This window comes from Eptatretus burgeri, chromosome 14 (genome assembly GCF_056783735.1).
Source record: "Eptatretus burgeri isolate ZD-2024b chromosome 14, Ebu_testis_v1, whole genome shotgun sequence".
NCBI lineage: Eukaryota > Metazoa > Chordata > Myxini > Myxiniformes > Myxinidae > Eptatretus > Eptatretus burgeri.
Window position 1 is genome coordinate 38,481,376 of NC_140974.1, and position 14,895 is coordinate 38,496,270.

General features: G+C 42.5%; 1 protein-coding gene across 5 annotated transcripts in view; it reads right to left on the reverse strand.

Annotated features, from left to right (window-relative positions):
* Positions 1-14,895, reverse strand: part of NAALADL2 (N-acetylated alpha-linked acidic dipeptidase like 2) — a 363,340-nt gene that overhangs the window by 45,700 nt on the left and 302,745 nt on the right. For all 5 annotated transcript variants that reach the window (XM_085854415.1, XM_085854417.1, XM_085854419.1 and 2 more), the window contains one exon: positions 10,526-10,645. In XM_085854415.1, the coding sequence (XP_085710541.1) occupies positions 10,526-10,645 (120 nt within the window). The remainder of the gene's footprint in view (positions 1-10,525; positions 10,646-14,895) is intronic.

Here is a 14,895-nt window from a genome sequence, read left to right on the forward strand (position 1 = left end):
CAGATTCCAAAATCTGCCATTGATATTCTTATGCAGTTCAGGCTGAACACATTGTCGAACCTGTCATATTCACAATCGCCATGCCAAACCTTTGGGTTTTCCGTTCAGTGTGAAACACAAAGTGATTGTTACAATGATCATCAAATATGGAAAGGATCGGCGTCACAGGCTTTCTAACCACACAATATGTATCGGCCTCACCTTCAGACTGCTTCACACAAATTAGCCTATGTTTCCTTATACAGTCATATCGTTTTTGTAATAATAATAATAATAATAATAATAATAATAATAATGCATAACGTTTAAAATAATAATAATAATAATAATAATAATATAGTAACTATAATCGTAACACTGCAATCCCTTTGGTGTGACTGCAGAGTTACTGGATTAAAGCAGTGTATTATTTATAACTGAATGAGAAGCAGTGTACTAATTACCGCAGAAGTAACAAATTATAGCCAAGGTTTCTTCATAGTCATATCGTTTTCACAATAATAACATATAATGTTAATAATAACAAGTGGTGCCAGGCACAACAAATCCCACCCATTTAAGGCATAAAGTTATTTTGGGGATCAAATTTAAATTTGATACATCCTTAACCCGAATGTTGATTATAAGGAATAGAATAAGGAATATTTTCATCTTAGTTCAAAGTCAATTAAACCATTTTTGACGAAGTTATGACTGTAAAACGATTTTGAACTTTTCGTGACCTTGACCTTGACCTTTGATCCAATTGGACCCAAAAGTTAATGGGGTCGTCCAAGGTTCATTGCCCACCTGTGGATTAAATTTGATAGTGTTTGGTAAAGCCGTTTTGCCGTAAAGTTGCTAACAGACAGACAAACAAACAAACAAGCAGTCATAGACTGGTACTTACGAAATCCTCAACTTGACCTCTGACCTTGTCGAATAAAAGCTGTCTCTCGAGAAGGTAGCGACGCAAACCAGAAGTTTCTATGATGATTCTGTCCCAAACCATCAAAAATCGAATGTTTGACCTCACTGTGACCTTGACCTTTGACCGATTTTGACCAAAATCTAATCAGCACTATCCATCACCCTCCTGAATCACGTGGTGTAATTTGACATTGGTAGCTTCTTCTGTTCTCGAGTTATTGTGCCTACAAACAAAAAAACAAACACACACACACACACACACAAACAAACAAACAAACACACAAACAGATGACGGAAGTCATCAATATACTTACGAAATCTTTAGATTTCATAAGTAACAAACAAACCGGACGATTACAATATCCCGGTCCCTCAATCCGGGGGTCGGGATAATAAAAAATAATACTAAGAGAGTAACTATAATCATAACAGTGCAAATCCCTTTGCCATGACTGCAAAGTTACTGGATTAAAGTGGTGTATTATTCATGACTGAATGAGAAGTGGTATACTGATAACTGCTAACAAGCCATAACTAGTTCGCTGGGGTTGGGAGGGGGGAGAAAGTTGGGTGGTGGGGAAGAAAGTTGGGGTGGGGGGAGAAATTGGGATGGGGTGGGGGGGTCATCAATGCCTGCACGAGAGAGTTGCAGGTTGGGGGGAAGGAGAGAGAGTTTGAGTTTGGGGAGGGGAGTACGGGGACGATCGTCAAAGCCTGTATGAAAAACTCTCCATTGTGGCGACATTGCATGACACTAAGTTTAAGAATAAATATGCGTGTGCCCAATCGACTTGATGCTGCGGATGGAAGAAGTCGAAAACGGCTCGAGCATTCTGCTGATTGGTTGTTGCAAGTGGATGAGGGGTGACTGCCTTCTGTGGAGGGTAACCGTAACGATAACGTAATTGCATAACCACCTGCTCTTTGTGCGAAATCGGAAGATGACGTCATCATCCAAGTGTATGCCAGACTTAAAGAACCGTACAATCATAAAACATTATGAGTGGTTGGCTTCATGTGTGATTTTAACCACAACAAATAATATGGTTGATCTTCTCAACAGTAAGATTATTTACCTCCTACCGAGTGACACTTTTGACACTTTCATCGTCAAAAGTATCGATTCTGTGGCCGATCAAAATCTATCTGCCCTTTACCCATCTGAGTTATCTTTTTTAAACTCAATACATCTTTCAGGTGTGCCATCGCACAGATGCCACGGAAGGTTGACACTGCCATCATGCTGCTGCAAAATCTCAATCCTCACAATGGCCACTGAAACGGAACACGTCACATCTTAACCAAGGTCATTGATCGTCTTCTTCGATAAACTTAAATTGGAATTAGATAGGTACCTGGAAGTATTGGTGATAGAGGGCTATAGGGATGTTGACAGGACTTTTAGATCGCTTGAGCATTGATGGGCGATTGTATGCATTGTGTGGAGTGTTGTTGGTGGGTGTCTCATCAAGGGGTGTTGTGTTGTTGTGTTTTTAAAATATTTTTTTACCCAAGACCGTCTTTGCCCATGAAAGAAAAAAAGAAAAAAAATTACAATAAAATTACTAAAAACTCCAAAAAAAAACACTTTCAAAAAAATGTTTTTTGTGTATCTTTCTTGTTTTGATCTGGTGTTGATAAATTGGTGTGGTGTTGATGTGGCGAAAGCACGATGGGCCGAATGGCCTCCACCTGCGTCTATTTTCCTTGTGTGCGTATTCTTGAGGCACGGATGCTCGGCGGTGAGCGTGCTGGGTCTATTCTCCATATTCGTAGAATTCTTCTTTCTCCATTTTAGTTCTGACAAGGATCTTCATGTCGAACTCTGCCGTGGACAGTTTCCGGTCAGGCTGGCCTTTGTGATACCGATCAACACAAGCCAGGGTCAGAGCCTGCGGCGGTGTGGAGTCCTGCTTCCCACCAGTGTTGTTACACACGGACAAGCTGTACGTTGTAGTGAGTAGGGGAGGAGACCTACTCGATCTGTGCATTTTTGCCAACCAGAATGAATTCCGGATAAGGAGAGGGACTGATCATGCTGCAGATCCACTAACACACAACGCTGTTTAGTGTGAGATTTGAACATGCTGAAGACTGACCATTCAACAAACCTGCAACGTTGTTTACAGTGAGATCGTATAAACTCAGCGACAGATCCAGAGTGACATTTGGAGGGTTAATAACTCCCAAGAAAATGTTGCTTTTATAAAACATAAAATGGACTACTTCGACTTAGTAAACAAAACCTTTTATAGTTCATTACAACAAACGTAGACTAGATGTAAAAATTGAATTATTAGGGGCCCACATTCCTTCTACCCCCCCCCCCCACTTCCACCTCGATCTGCCACTGAAATAAAACATCTTTTTTTTCTTTACGGATTATCCCTATTGTTCACCATCACAAAGCATAAATAATGCCAATGGAAACAAAGGCGATGCCCCAAGAATGCCAATTCGCAACGTTTGTTTTAGTGAGATGTGGTGTACTGATTTTCACAATGTTGTTGTGCACTGATCACATAAAACAACACGTTTTTTTCCTCGTTGTCCCTTTCATGCACAGCATTGACACTTTTATTTTGCAATTTATAATTTATTTTCACTTCAACATCCAACCCTTTCTCTCTGTTCTTGCATATGGCAGCTTTGGCTGCCGGGTAGCTATCATTTTGTGGAGTGCGGCTGTGCCGCTGATGCTGTTCCCCTCTACTAGCACACTGGTACTCATTTCACTGACCTTGGAAGGATGACAGGCTGAGTCAACCCCACCTGGAGTTAATTCAGCAGTCAATGGGGCTCAAACTCTGGACCCTAGGATCCCAAGCCAGTCACCCTAACTACTAAGTCAACACCAGGCTTATCTGATCCTCTGGGAACATAAAACAAATTCATAACATTATTTTTTGGCAATAAGTGTGCGGATGACTAAAATTAATGCTGGGTTGTTAGCAGTAAACATAAACCTTCGGGAGCATGTGATACAGCGCTTCGTTATACACCGCTACCCCAAAAAGGGAAGATTTTAGTTCCGTGGGTCCCTGCTAGTGTTATGTACAAGCGGCATGCATGATTGATATTGTATTAAAAGTGATTTGCAGGGTCGAAAAAATGATAAGTAATATAAGGAATTGTACCAACTGGCTGTAATGGTGAATTGGTGAGGATCATCCACAGATTCTGTCTCACACAGTAACACCGCATAATCAACAAAGAACAATAGTCCGTCTGCCACCCAGACAATTGTTCCTGCGAATGCAAACCAATGAACCAGAAGGCACGTGGTGCGATCGGCAGGTAAATCGAAATGTATGGAGCGTGACGAGCACTCCCCCAAGCTCCAATAGACTTAAAGCTCCGTGCTCTTCCATTACATATGTTGTTATGGTTGTGGGGGTAGATGGAAGAATTTAATAGGGAATATCGCATTGTGTGGAGTAGTTTGGTCCATGGACGTGAAGTAGGCATCTCGATGTGATTAAGTAGGGAAAATGTGAGCTTAAGAGTTACGTGTCACCACATGAGGGGGTGGTGTCGTGTTAATTAGATAGGGTTTAAGAATAAGCTTCCCCAATATATAATCGCCTCTTTGTGACTTTTCCCTATGTCTTTATAACCAAAACCATGAAGACGAACAAGCAGGCGTGCCGAGCAGGCAGAGGCCGTGCCTTCCCGGGTTTCATGCGAGCAGGCCATGCCCCGGAGGTGGAGGATATAGGCATGATCAAAGAGGATGGTTGGCTTGTGCATTGTGGGAGGCTTCCTACTGTATAGGACGAGAGATCAGCAGAGTGCACATACGACGTCAGTGTGAGAAACGCACGAGGCAGAGTTGATTCGGAAGAGAATCGGAGGCGGGAGTTCCGGGCTTGCACATTTTTGGAGAGCCGTGATCAGAGCGGAGGCATGAGGCACAATGTTGAGAGAGGAGGGTGAGCGCATGCCGAGGACGACAACACGGACATTTTATTTGTGTTGATGTGATGTGGCTCGCGGGGTGAAGCAAGATGCTGGCCTTTGGCTCTTGATTGAGTCGGTGAGGATGATCGGAGCACATGAAGCCGTTACACTGAGGCTCTGAGACTTGGTGTGGAGTGCCGCATGCGGATTGCCTGGCGTACGTTTGTCCTGATACAAGAGAAGTGCCATTTTGCGCGTGTATGCATGTCCTGGCGGAAACGCCTCGATTCCAAGTTCCAAAAAGACCAGCTCTGGGCCAAGCTAAGTACAAGAACAGTTGAAAGGAAAGGTTTTATTTTTATTTTGTTTCCCCATTGTCTGTATTTGAGTCTGTGTGAGAGGTGCCTTGACTGTAGGATTTATTTACTTTACTATCATTATCATTACCTTTTCAATTATTGTCCTTTGTAAATGTTTGTTAATGTTCATTAAAAGAAACTGTATTTGTGTATTTGTAGTGGGGTTTGAGGATAAACCCCCTGCGCATTCGTTTCATTGCTTGTGCTCCTCCGCCTGTCCACAATTGCGCCCCATGCCCTTCGAGCACGTGTTAAAATCTCCGACGATCAACGTGTCCGCCTCCAAATAAAAAGGAACCGCTCGGCCGTCCGGCAGCTGTTGGTGTTAACTGCCTGGCACCACAAATTGGGTCGGGGGGGGGGGGAGAGGGGTAACCTGGGCCGGCCACCCCCACGACAATATTAATCTCCATGCTTTTCCAGCCAAAGAAGTTGCATAAAGCAACCATGAAAAGCTACCTAAAGGTAAGCCCTTTGCCATTTCAAACTTTACCCAAGTTCCTCTGCAGCTGTGAAGACATTTGCAAGTAGTACATATTTGAGAATCCAAATGATACACACCCTCTCAGCTGCCAGACCAATTTCATCACTTATTGGTGAACCTTGATTGTGGGAGTTCCTGTCTGCACTGTCGCTGACGATTCGTATATACAGTAAGTCGTCGAATTACGACCGCGATCGGTTACGACCGACCAGTCGTAAGTTGATTTGGTCGTGTCGGCCAACCTTGATTTTTACCTTTATTTATAGTGTATAGGCCTATGCAAAAATTACCATATGAATATTATGGATGGGCCTGATCCGTTGCGTCATTATAACTGTCGATCGCATGGGTGCAGAACCTTTCACAGCTTCATGAATCCTTTCTTTATCTTTCAAAATCGTCGACACAGTAGAGTGTGATAACTTAAGATCACGTGCGATCGCATTCACTTTCTTTCCTCCTTCGCACTGTTTGTTCACCTGCATTTTCATGGCGATATCAATGGCCTTTCTTTCCTTCTTGGCAGGTTGAGGAGTAGACAAAGATAATTTCCTCTTGATAGACATCTTGGGGGTTTGAAGTAAAAATTTTAAGACAAAAACGGATACGGATAAACTGCGCTATACCGAGACCACGCTAACACGCTAGCACTGGCGAGCGCTGGGGCGGAAACTGTCGTGTGCCCAGCTGGGCAACACTCGCGCTGCCAGACGCGGAGCAGTCGTGGCCAGACATACAGTACATATCGCGGTCGCGGGCGTGGTTGTAAAGTTGATCAGTCTTAAAGTCGAATTTTAGTCGCATAGGTCGTAAGTTGACGACTTACTGAATATATATGTGTCTGTGTGTGTAGGTGTGTGTGTGTGTAGGTGTGTGTGTGTGTGTGTGTGTGTGTGTGTGTGTGTGTGTGTGTGTGTGTGTGTGTGTGTGTGTGTGTGTGTGTGTGTGTGTGTGTGTGTGTGTGTGTGTGTGTGTGCGCATGCATGCGCATGTGTGCATTTGGTGTGTGAAAACAAACTAGACGTAATAACCAAAGCTTTTGGTGCTGTACTTCTCAAGGTTGAATCACAGCAAGAGAACCAGGAAGTGAGAGAGCGTGCATATATATTAGCTTGTCTATGTAAGATTGACACTGATTGGTTCATCAGTTATGACGTCAATGGTAATCTGAGCCCCCATTGGTTAGCCCACAGTTATCAGTACCTCTGGCTCCGATTGGCAGGAGCGGAGTACAGGGCGATGACTTACCATTCAACCTACCTGGTGTTAATTCAACGGTAACAGGAGCTCAAACTCAAGACCCAAAGATCCCACGTCAGCCACCCTAACTGCTAAGCCAACACCAGGCTTAGCACCGCAATCACCCTTCTGTAAACAGTGCTGGGCGAGATGGTAATGCTCAGATCTGCTCTCATTTCATTTGCCAGCTGCCAACTTGAATTTCTTCTCTCGTGTACGCTGAACAACTGGCCTTGGGCTCGTCTTGCCTGGGGAAGTTCTTCTGGGTCTTCCTGGCCTTTTATTTTCTTGTACCAAGCCAGTTTATTCCAGGTGTTGCAAAGTGTACCTCATGCCACTGCAGGAAATCTTCAGGTTTTCTGGTCTTTTGTTCATAGTGTGCTCTTCTCACAAAGTTTGGATCTTCACACACTGTTCTGTTGAAAGTTGCTTCCTTGGCACCATTCTTAACCCACTTCGAGACTTTCAAACAAGGGAACAAGCTGATGAAAACTAATTTCACGTATTCACCAATTTACAACTTTTATTGTGTTTTTTTGTAATTCCCATTAATATTAATGGTGTCGATTACTTCAATAATTTATTGTTATTTACTGTACAAAAATCCACAAACTGTTTTCTGAATATTTTATTTGTGATAAGTGGTAAGCGCGCGCGCGCCCACACACACACACACACACACACACACACACACACACACACACACACACACACACACACACACACACACACACACCCACACACACACACCCACACACACACACGCACACGCACACACGCACGTATGTTTATACATGCACACTCGAAGGTTACTTTGAGACCTGAGGGGCTCTTTCCACCTTCGAAAAACCCACATATGAAGACAACAACCAACGACACACATACACACACACACACGTATGTATGTTTATACACGCACACTCGAAGGTTACTTTGAGACCTAAGGGGCTCTTTCCACCTTCGAAAAACCCACATAAGAAGACAACCAACGAAACACATATACACATATACACACACACACACACACACACACACACACACACACACACACACACACACACACACACACACACACACACACACACACACACACACACACACACACACACACACACACACACACACACAGTTCTTTGTGCTCCGTAAATGTCCCTCCTGTACGAATTATTTCCCTCCTGAAAGAGCCAGCCTATTATTTGTTTTCCCTAATCAAGCCATTTTTTCGTTTTATTCCTTCGGCCTCTATACTCCCTCACCCCCACTGCTATTCCGTCACCCCCACCGCATGTGTAAAGGCCCGGTCACACCTTGACGTTTTAGCCAACTTATGCCGATTTTTGATTTTTTTTTCTAAAACGCTGGCACACGTTGAATACGTTATGGGTAAGTTTCGATAACATTGAGAGCACACTGAAAAACACTGCCATACGTCGTTGGACGCTGGCTTTAAACGTTGTACTTTGCGGTTGTCCTCAAATTTTTTCATGCTTGAAATTTCACGACGTATGGCGGCGTATGACTCACGTTCCGCTACGCTGGCCACAAGTTGTATGCACAGTCTGCGATCGTTGACAGACGTCAACACATGCTACTTGTAAGTTAATCATAAGTTGAGACACGCCGAGGTAATGTTTAGCGTACCCGAAACTTATTTCTAACCTATGATTAACGTGTTGTTGGCACGTTACGCGATCGTTGCCACACATCGACAGACGTTACTTTTAAGTTACTCATAGGCTGAAAGACGTCGGTATAATGGATCGTCCTTGCATCAGCGTCCACGGCCACGGCCAGGACACTTATTTGCAGCATTCTTCAAACTTTTCTTCAGCATGACGAGGATGTTCACACTTCGATGTCTAGCTTGGCTATGATTCCAATTGTCCATCGGCAGCGTCTATTTAAAATAGTCGAGTTTGAGCGTTTTAACACGTTCAGAAGAAACGCTTCAAATGTCCAAACCCCAGCGTCAAAAAACAAAGGCGAGTGACAGCAATTTAAATCGTTCATTGTAAACAATGAAAACAGCTGAGTGGTACCGTTTAAAAGTCGTTGAGTGTAAAAAAATCCAATTGTTGAGCGCAAGCGTCTACTTTCAATCGTGGAGATGCAGCCATTTAAATCGTTGAGTGGCAGCCTATGAATAGCAAACCCCACGTCACCAGCAAAGATAAACTGCCGCACGATATGGATAAGTTAGGCTATCGTTGGGCATAGTTTGTGAACGCTGGCTTCACGATAATTATTCGTTGGTATATCGTATCTATAAGTAATCAAAGCACTCTATGCACATTATTAGTTCATTGTGCATTTGTCCAACCCATTATGAATAGACCTAAATCGTAAAAACAAGCTAGAGCTCATTGTTGAAAAAGCCCCATAAAAAATTAGCCGCGAAGAACTTCGAACAATGGTGAAAAGATGTCTCCTACCTGTGGATACGGGGAAGCAAGGAGGATCCATCATAACCCACACCCTCCCCCTCACACTCACATACTACTGCCAACATAAACAAACTACTACTAATACTAATACTGATACTGATACTGTTACTGCTGACATGGACATCGACTGAAGAAGGACTCGAAAACACTGTTGGGTTCCCCTTTTATGAACACCATTTTTATCTACCAATTCCCAAAACCGCTGGGAACACGTCTTTATATGGCAGTTGTAACCTAGAAACACGTTCATTTATTTTTTTTGTCTTCCGGAAGACGTCATTGTAATACGTCTACATACGTCGATGTGTGTTGGGACTACGTAAAGAATTGGTTCAAAGCACGTCAAACATAAGTTAGAAATAAGTTTCGTGTAAAAAAGACATTACCGCGACGTGTTTTGACTTATGAGTAGCTTATAAGTAGCCTTTGTGGACGTGTGTAAGCGTCCACATATCGTGTGTAAAACTTATCCCCATCGCATGCGGAACGTGTGTCATACGCAGAGTACGTCGTAAAATTTTGAACATGTTTAAAATTTCTTGACGTACTCTACTTACTACGACGTATGATAGCGTACTTTAGCGTTCTACTCACGTATACCAAACTTACTCATACCGTATTTGACGTGCCCCAACGTTTTTGACACATTTTTCTTAGGTCAGCATATGCTGGCAAGATCGCCAAGGTGTGACCGCGATGTTGACACTTCCATTTCTACGGCAGTTATGATTCGAATCGTTGTGCATCAGCCTTTTAATAAGCTACGTCACGACATCGTCGGCGATGCGTGCAACGCGCTATGCCTAAGTTAAACTATCGTTGGGCATCGGTTGTGTAGGCCGACAACAGGTTCAGCATTCGTTGGTATAAGTTATCTATAACACAACAAAACGTTCTGTGTCCGTTACCAATGCGTTATACATAAGACCAAGTCGCTATGAATACATCCGAATCTTTAAAAAAAAACATCAAAAGTTCAACGTAAGCCAGCGTTGTACATACATTTTAATACGTTGCCATCGCTGGCTAAAACGTCAAGGTGTGACCGGGCCTTAACATTCCATGTTTTCAAAGTAGAAACCAAAGCTTATGATGATATAATTGGAGGAATTTTTTTTAACAACTTCATAAAAAGAAGAACAAGTTCTTATGATTACAAAAAAGACCATAGAGAAATAGATGATGCTTACACTAGGACGTGGAAGGGGTAGGAAGAAGGTGATGGTTGCCAATCCAAGATTTTCAAGCAAGAATGCATGAGGTGGTAGTGGAAGGACTGAGGAGTTACGGAAAGTTGTTGCTGCATCCACCTGTGGTGCAAGTTCAGGAAACAAAACAAGGTATCAAAATGGTCATTCATTTTCCATTTCTTCTCCCAACCCTTCTAAAGTGGTCCGCCCAATCCTTTCAGGATCAACCAAAACCCCATCAACTTCCAATCGGCTGAAAACTGCATACTGTATTAATCAGGGTGGTTTCCTTCTACGAAACAAGCATACACCTTGACAAAAGTTTCAAGAATCATTGGACACCCAAACCCACCTCCTTTAAATTCTATGCTTTTCTTCCTGAAAGTCCCTGTAATATACATCTTGAATACCCCATGTCCCCCATCCCATCCCTCCCCCTTCCACAGATCTCCTAATGTCTCTGTTCCCCCACTGTGTTCTCACTCCCACCCTCTTGTCTCATCCCCCCCCCCCCTCGCTGTGTGTTGTGTGTTCACTCTCATACGAGCCTTGACAAGGTATACAAAAAAAAAATCACTGGGACATAAAATAAACAAAGTTGCATCAGCCAAATGTAGCAAACAAGAGTACCACATTGGACTGTATTAAGGAGAGGTATAAAGTATAAATTGTCAGGAGATGAGAAATAATTTAAACTTGATAAAGTGAAGCTTAGTCTATTCTGTTGAAGAACAATTCCTTTGTGATGCAGTTGTTTTCGTTCGAGCCTATGAATGTTACTTGCGAGAAAATAAATCATTTAATCCTCATCGTAATTGCAGCAATTACATAATAGATTTATTAATGTTTGTGACATCACATCGGCATTATTGCATTTACCGGGACACAAGGCATAATCGCCCGAGCAATTTCAACATTTTGCTTCAAGTTTTGTTCTTTTGTTGCCAGAACTTGAGGAGCATTTCCATTTCAATGGCTTGGGTGTCGGAGTCATTCGATCGATGTTAGCCTTGCTCCATATGCCCTGGCCCATCCTCTCAGTCTTTTAATGATTGATAAATACTCCTTTTGAAAGGTGTGCCTTTGTGCTACGTTCACTCAATCCAAGTCAAATGTTCCATGCCTCCAATGGCAACCCCATCAGTTTATGGATTATGACTTGCACCACCACCATCCCACCAATGCTGAGGTCAAATTCCACAACACAACACACTATCACAGCCTGCCAGAGATTTTCCCCCAAAAGCTCATAGCCAATATCCTTACCTGTCGCTCTCAAATATTGCTTCACACAATCTTTTTATATATGTGCTTTATAGAAGAACAAAGCTATATGAGCAGTTACTGCCTGGTGATTCTGGTGTGGTGACGATGACCATGGTTGGTTGAGGAAATTTGCACATCATGAACCAAAATCTGTAAAAGGCATTCACTGTGCAAAACACAAAAATGTCCACTCCTGAAAATCAGGATAGTTATGCAAAAAAAAAAAAAAAAAATCCTCAGGAAGATTTAATGCCGATGTAATTAACTCTCATTCCTCCAAATTATTTTCAATTAGATCATCAGCTTCAATATCTACATATATAAATTTGGTTAATTACAGCCAATAAGTACAGAACATCAAATACATGGTTAAGTGGCAATGCCCATGAAGGCAATCATTGCTGATGGCGTATAAACAATAACAATAAAAATACCTGTCCTGGACTTACACTGGAAAGAAGATCTATCCTGTGGCCTGGCCAAGGATAGTTCAACATCTAGAACACGAGAAATCACATTCGTTGCTTCGTGCCCTACAACATCCATCTCCGGCCATCGCAGCTTCTCAGGAAAACCTTCTTTCTTTTTTTCGTTCAGGAAAGCGACAGATTCAGAATCACTTCAATCATGTTTTGCCTTGGATGCCCTGCTTCTGATGGTCGTTCATTTATCGTCTTTATCAACGAAAAACCAGAACTAAACACACCAGCTGTAAGTTAAAATAAATTCTGCATTAGCACCCTTTATAAGTTTCGTGGTGGGTTGTGCTCATTAAATGATTTGTTATCTATAGTCATTTTTTCAACATAATTATTAATCTAATTGATAGCCGGAAGGGCAGAAGGTGGACCCAGAAAGAGATAGAAAATTATTTGATTACAACTTTTAGTTTTGCAATAATGATAAGTTTTGCAGCAATTATGACTCAAAAGTTTATCTATTGTTAGAAGGCATTCTATGGCTGTGTGTAGAACGTCCTATTTTATAAGTGAACCCAATTTTATGGATACAAAGTTGAAGCAACCTTTAGTTTTTGGAGATCTTCAATTTAGGGAACCATGGATCATCATTAACCCTCACGTTCCATGCCATCTGTTAAAAAAAATTCACATGTTATAACAGGTTTCCGCATGAATATCATATCCCACTTAAATGTGAAAATTTGGGCAAAAACAATTTGTAGTCGAAACCAAAATATGATGAGAATAAAGTGTTCGATTTTTATTACTGAGCACAGGATTAACACATGAAGGCCTATCGTGAGAACTGCCCCATTGGTTGAATTAAGAAAGTTTGTTGAAGGTCTACTACTCTACTTTATGCATTCATTTTTTTGACGAGACAAAATGAACGAGCATCAAATAAACAGTCATCTATACATATAATAAATGTGAGTGCATGTCAGTCAGTCAGTCAGTCAGTCAGTGTATGTGTGTGTTTCTTCCATAACTCCAAAACAATGAAACCTAGCAGCCCAAAAATCGGTATGCATACCAAGGGAATGCCAAAGGAGTGCAGAAATGAAAATTGAGTGTTTGGGTAAATTTAAACATCCCTTTTGAAGATAAAATTAATGGCTCACCTTCATGAAAGGCTCATCCTTGATCAGCCCAACTTCATCTCGCAGGGGTCATAGCCGTGCCATTTTGATTCAACCAACTCAAAAAGCTTTGCCTTGGAAACACGATCCCTTCTCACGGACTAAATAAAGTATATAATCGAAATGTGTTTTAGGATTTGAGGATCGGATCTCATGGACCAGATAAGTGTCAAAATCTGGAGTGAAATCTGAAAATTTAAAGAAATTACTGATTATTATAACTTAGCGTATATCTTATAAACTCCAAGGAAGGTTGTGCAACCTCATTCTCCATATTTACACAATAAAATGTGAAATTTCCAAAGCATTAAATTTAACTTTTTCTACTGTTCTGTTTTTCTGCTGTTATCGCCAAAAGTGTAACTCTCTCTTTCTTTCTATTGAGTGCAGCCTGTGGCTGCTGGTTGCATCATTGGTTGGGACACGGCTATGCCGCTGATGCAGTGTCCCCCTTACCAGTACACTGGTACTCATTTTGCCGACCTCAGAAGGATGACAGGCTGAGTCAACCTCCTGGTGTATTTTAATTCAGCGGCCAAAAGGACTTGAACTCAGGACCCTAGGATCCCAAGCTGCCACCCGAACTACTAAGCCAACACCAGGCTTGAGTGTAACTTATTGAGTGAAACAAGAATAATTAAACAGATGAAGGCTCCCGCAGCGTGAGCAGTAGGCATGGCGGCCGCGGCTCGGTTCTCCGGTGGGGACATCCCCAGAGTTAGGAAGGCAAAATAAATTAGAGGATATGAATAAAATAATGGGACAAGTGACCTTCGAGTTTAAGAGAGAATTGAAAAATGATTTCAATGGCTACAAAGCAATGAATTCCCACACTACGGCAGGATGGCCGAAAGGCACACACACACACACACACACACACACACACACACACACACACACACACACACACACACACACACACACACACACACACACACACACACACACACACACACACACACACACACACACACACACACACACAAAGCTGTCTTGCCTGGCTTTGAATTGTCTCACCTTTTTGTGTGATCTGCCTTCATTTTGGATGTTATTTCGTTTCATTAGGAGCTTGGAGCGATGTTATCTTTGATATGAAAGTCTTCAATATAAAAGCGAATGAGACGTTTGTTTCTGATGCTAATCCCTTGAGCAATCAAGGTTAATCACATTTTTTTTGTAATCACAATACACCTTACTAGGGGTTAAAAAAGATAATTCATGACATAAACACATGAGCCACCACCTGTCATGGGGAAGGGGTGGGTGTCTGGAGGGAGGAGGTAAGGGAGGAGGTAAGGGAGGGGGTAAGGGAGGGCGTGGGGTAGGAGTACGGAGGGAGGGAAGTGGGTGGGAGGAGGCAGGAGAAGGGGTGGGATGAGAGTGGGGAAGCGGTGGAGTTGAAGTCCAGGAGGGGAAGAGATGGGTGGGAGGAGGGAGGGGAATGGGGTAGGATGGGAGTCCAGAAGGGGGTGGGTGGGAGGAGGCAGGGGATAGTGTGGGATGA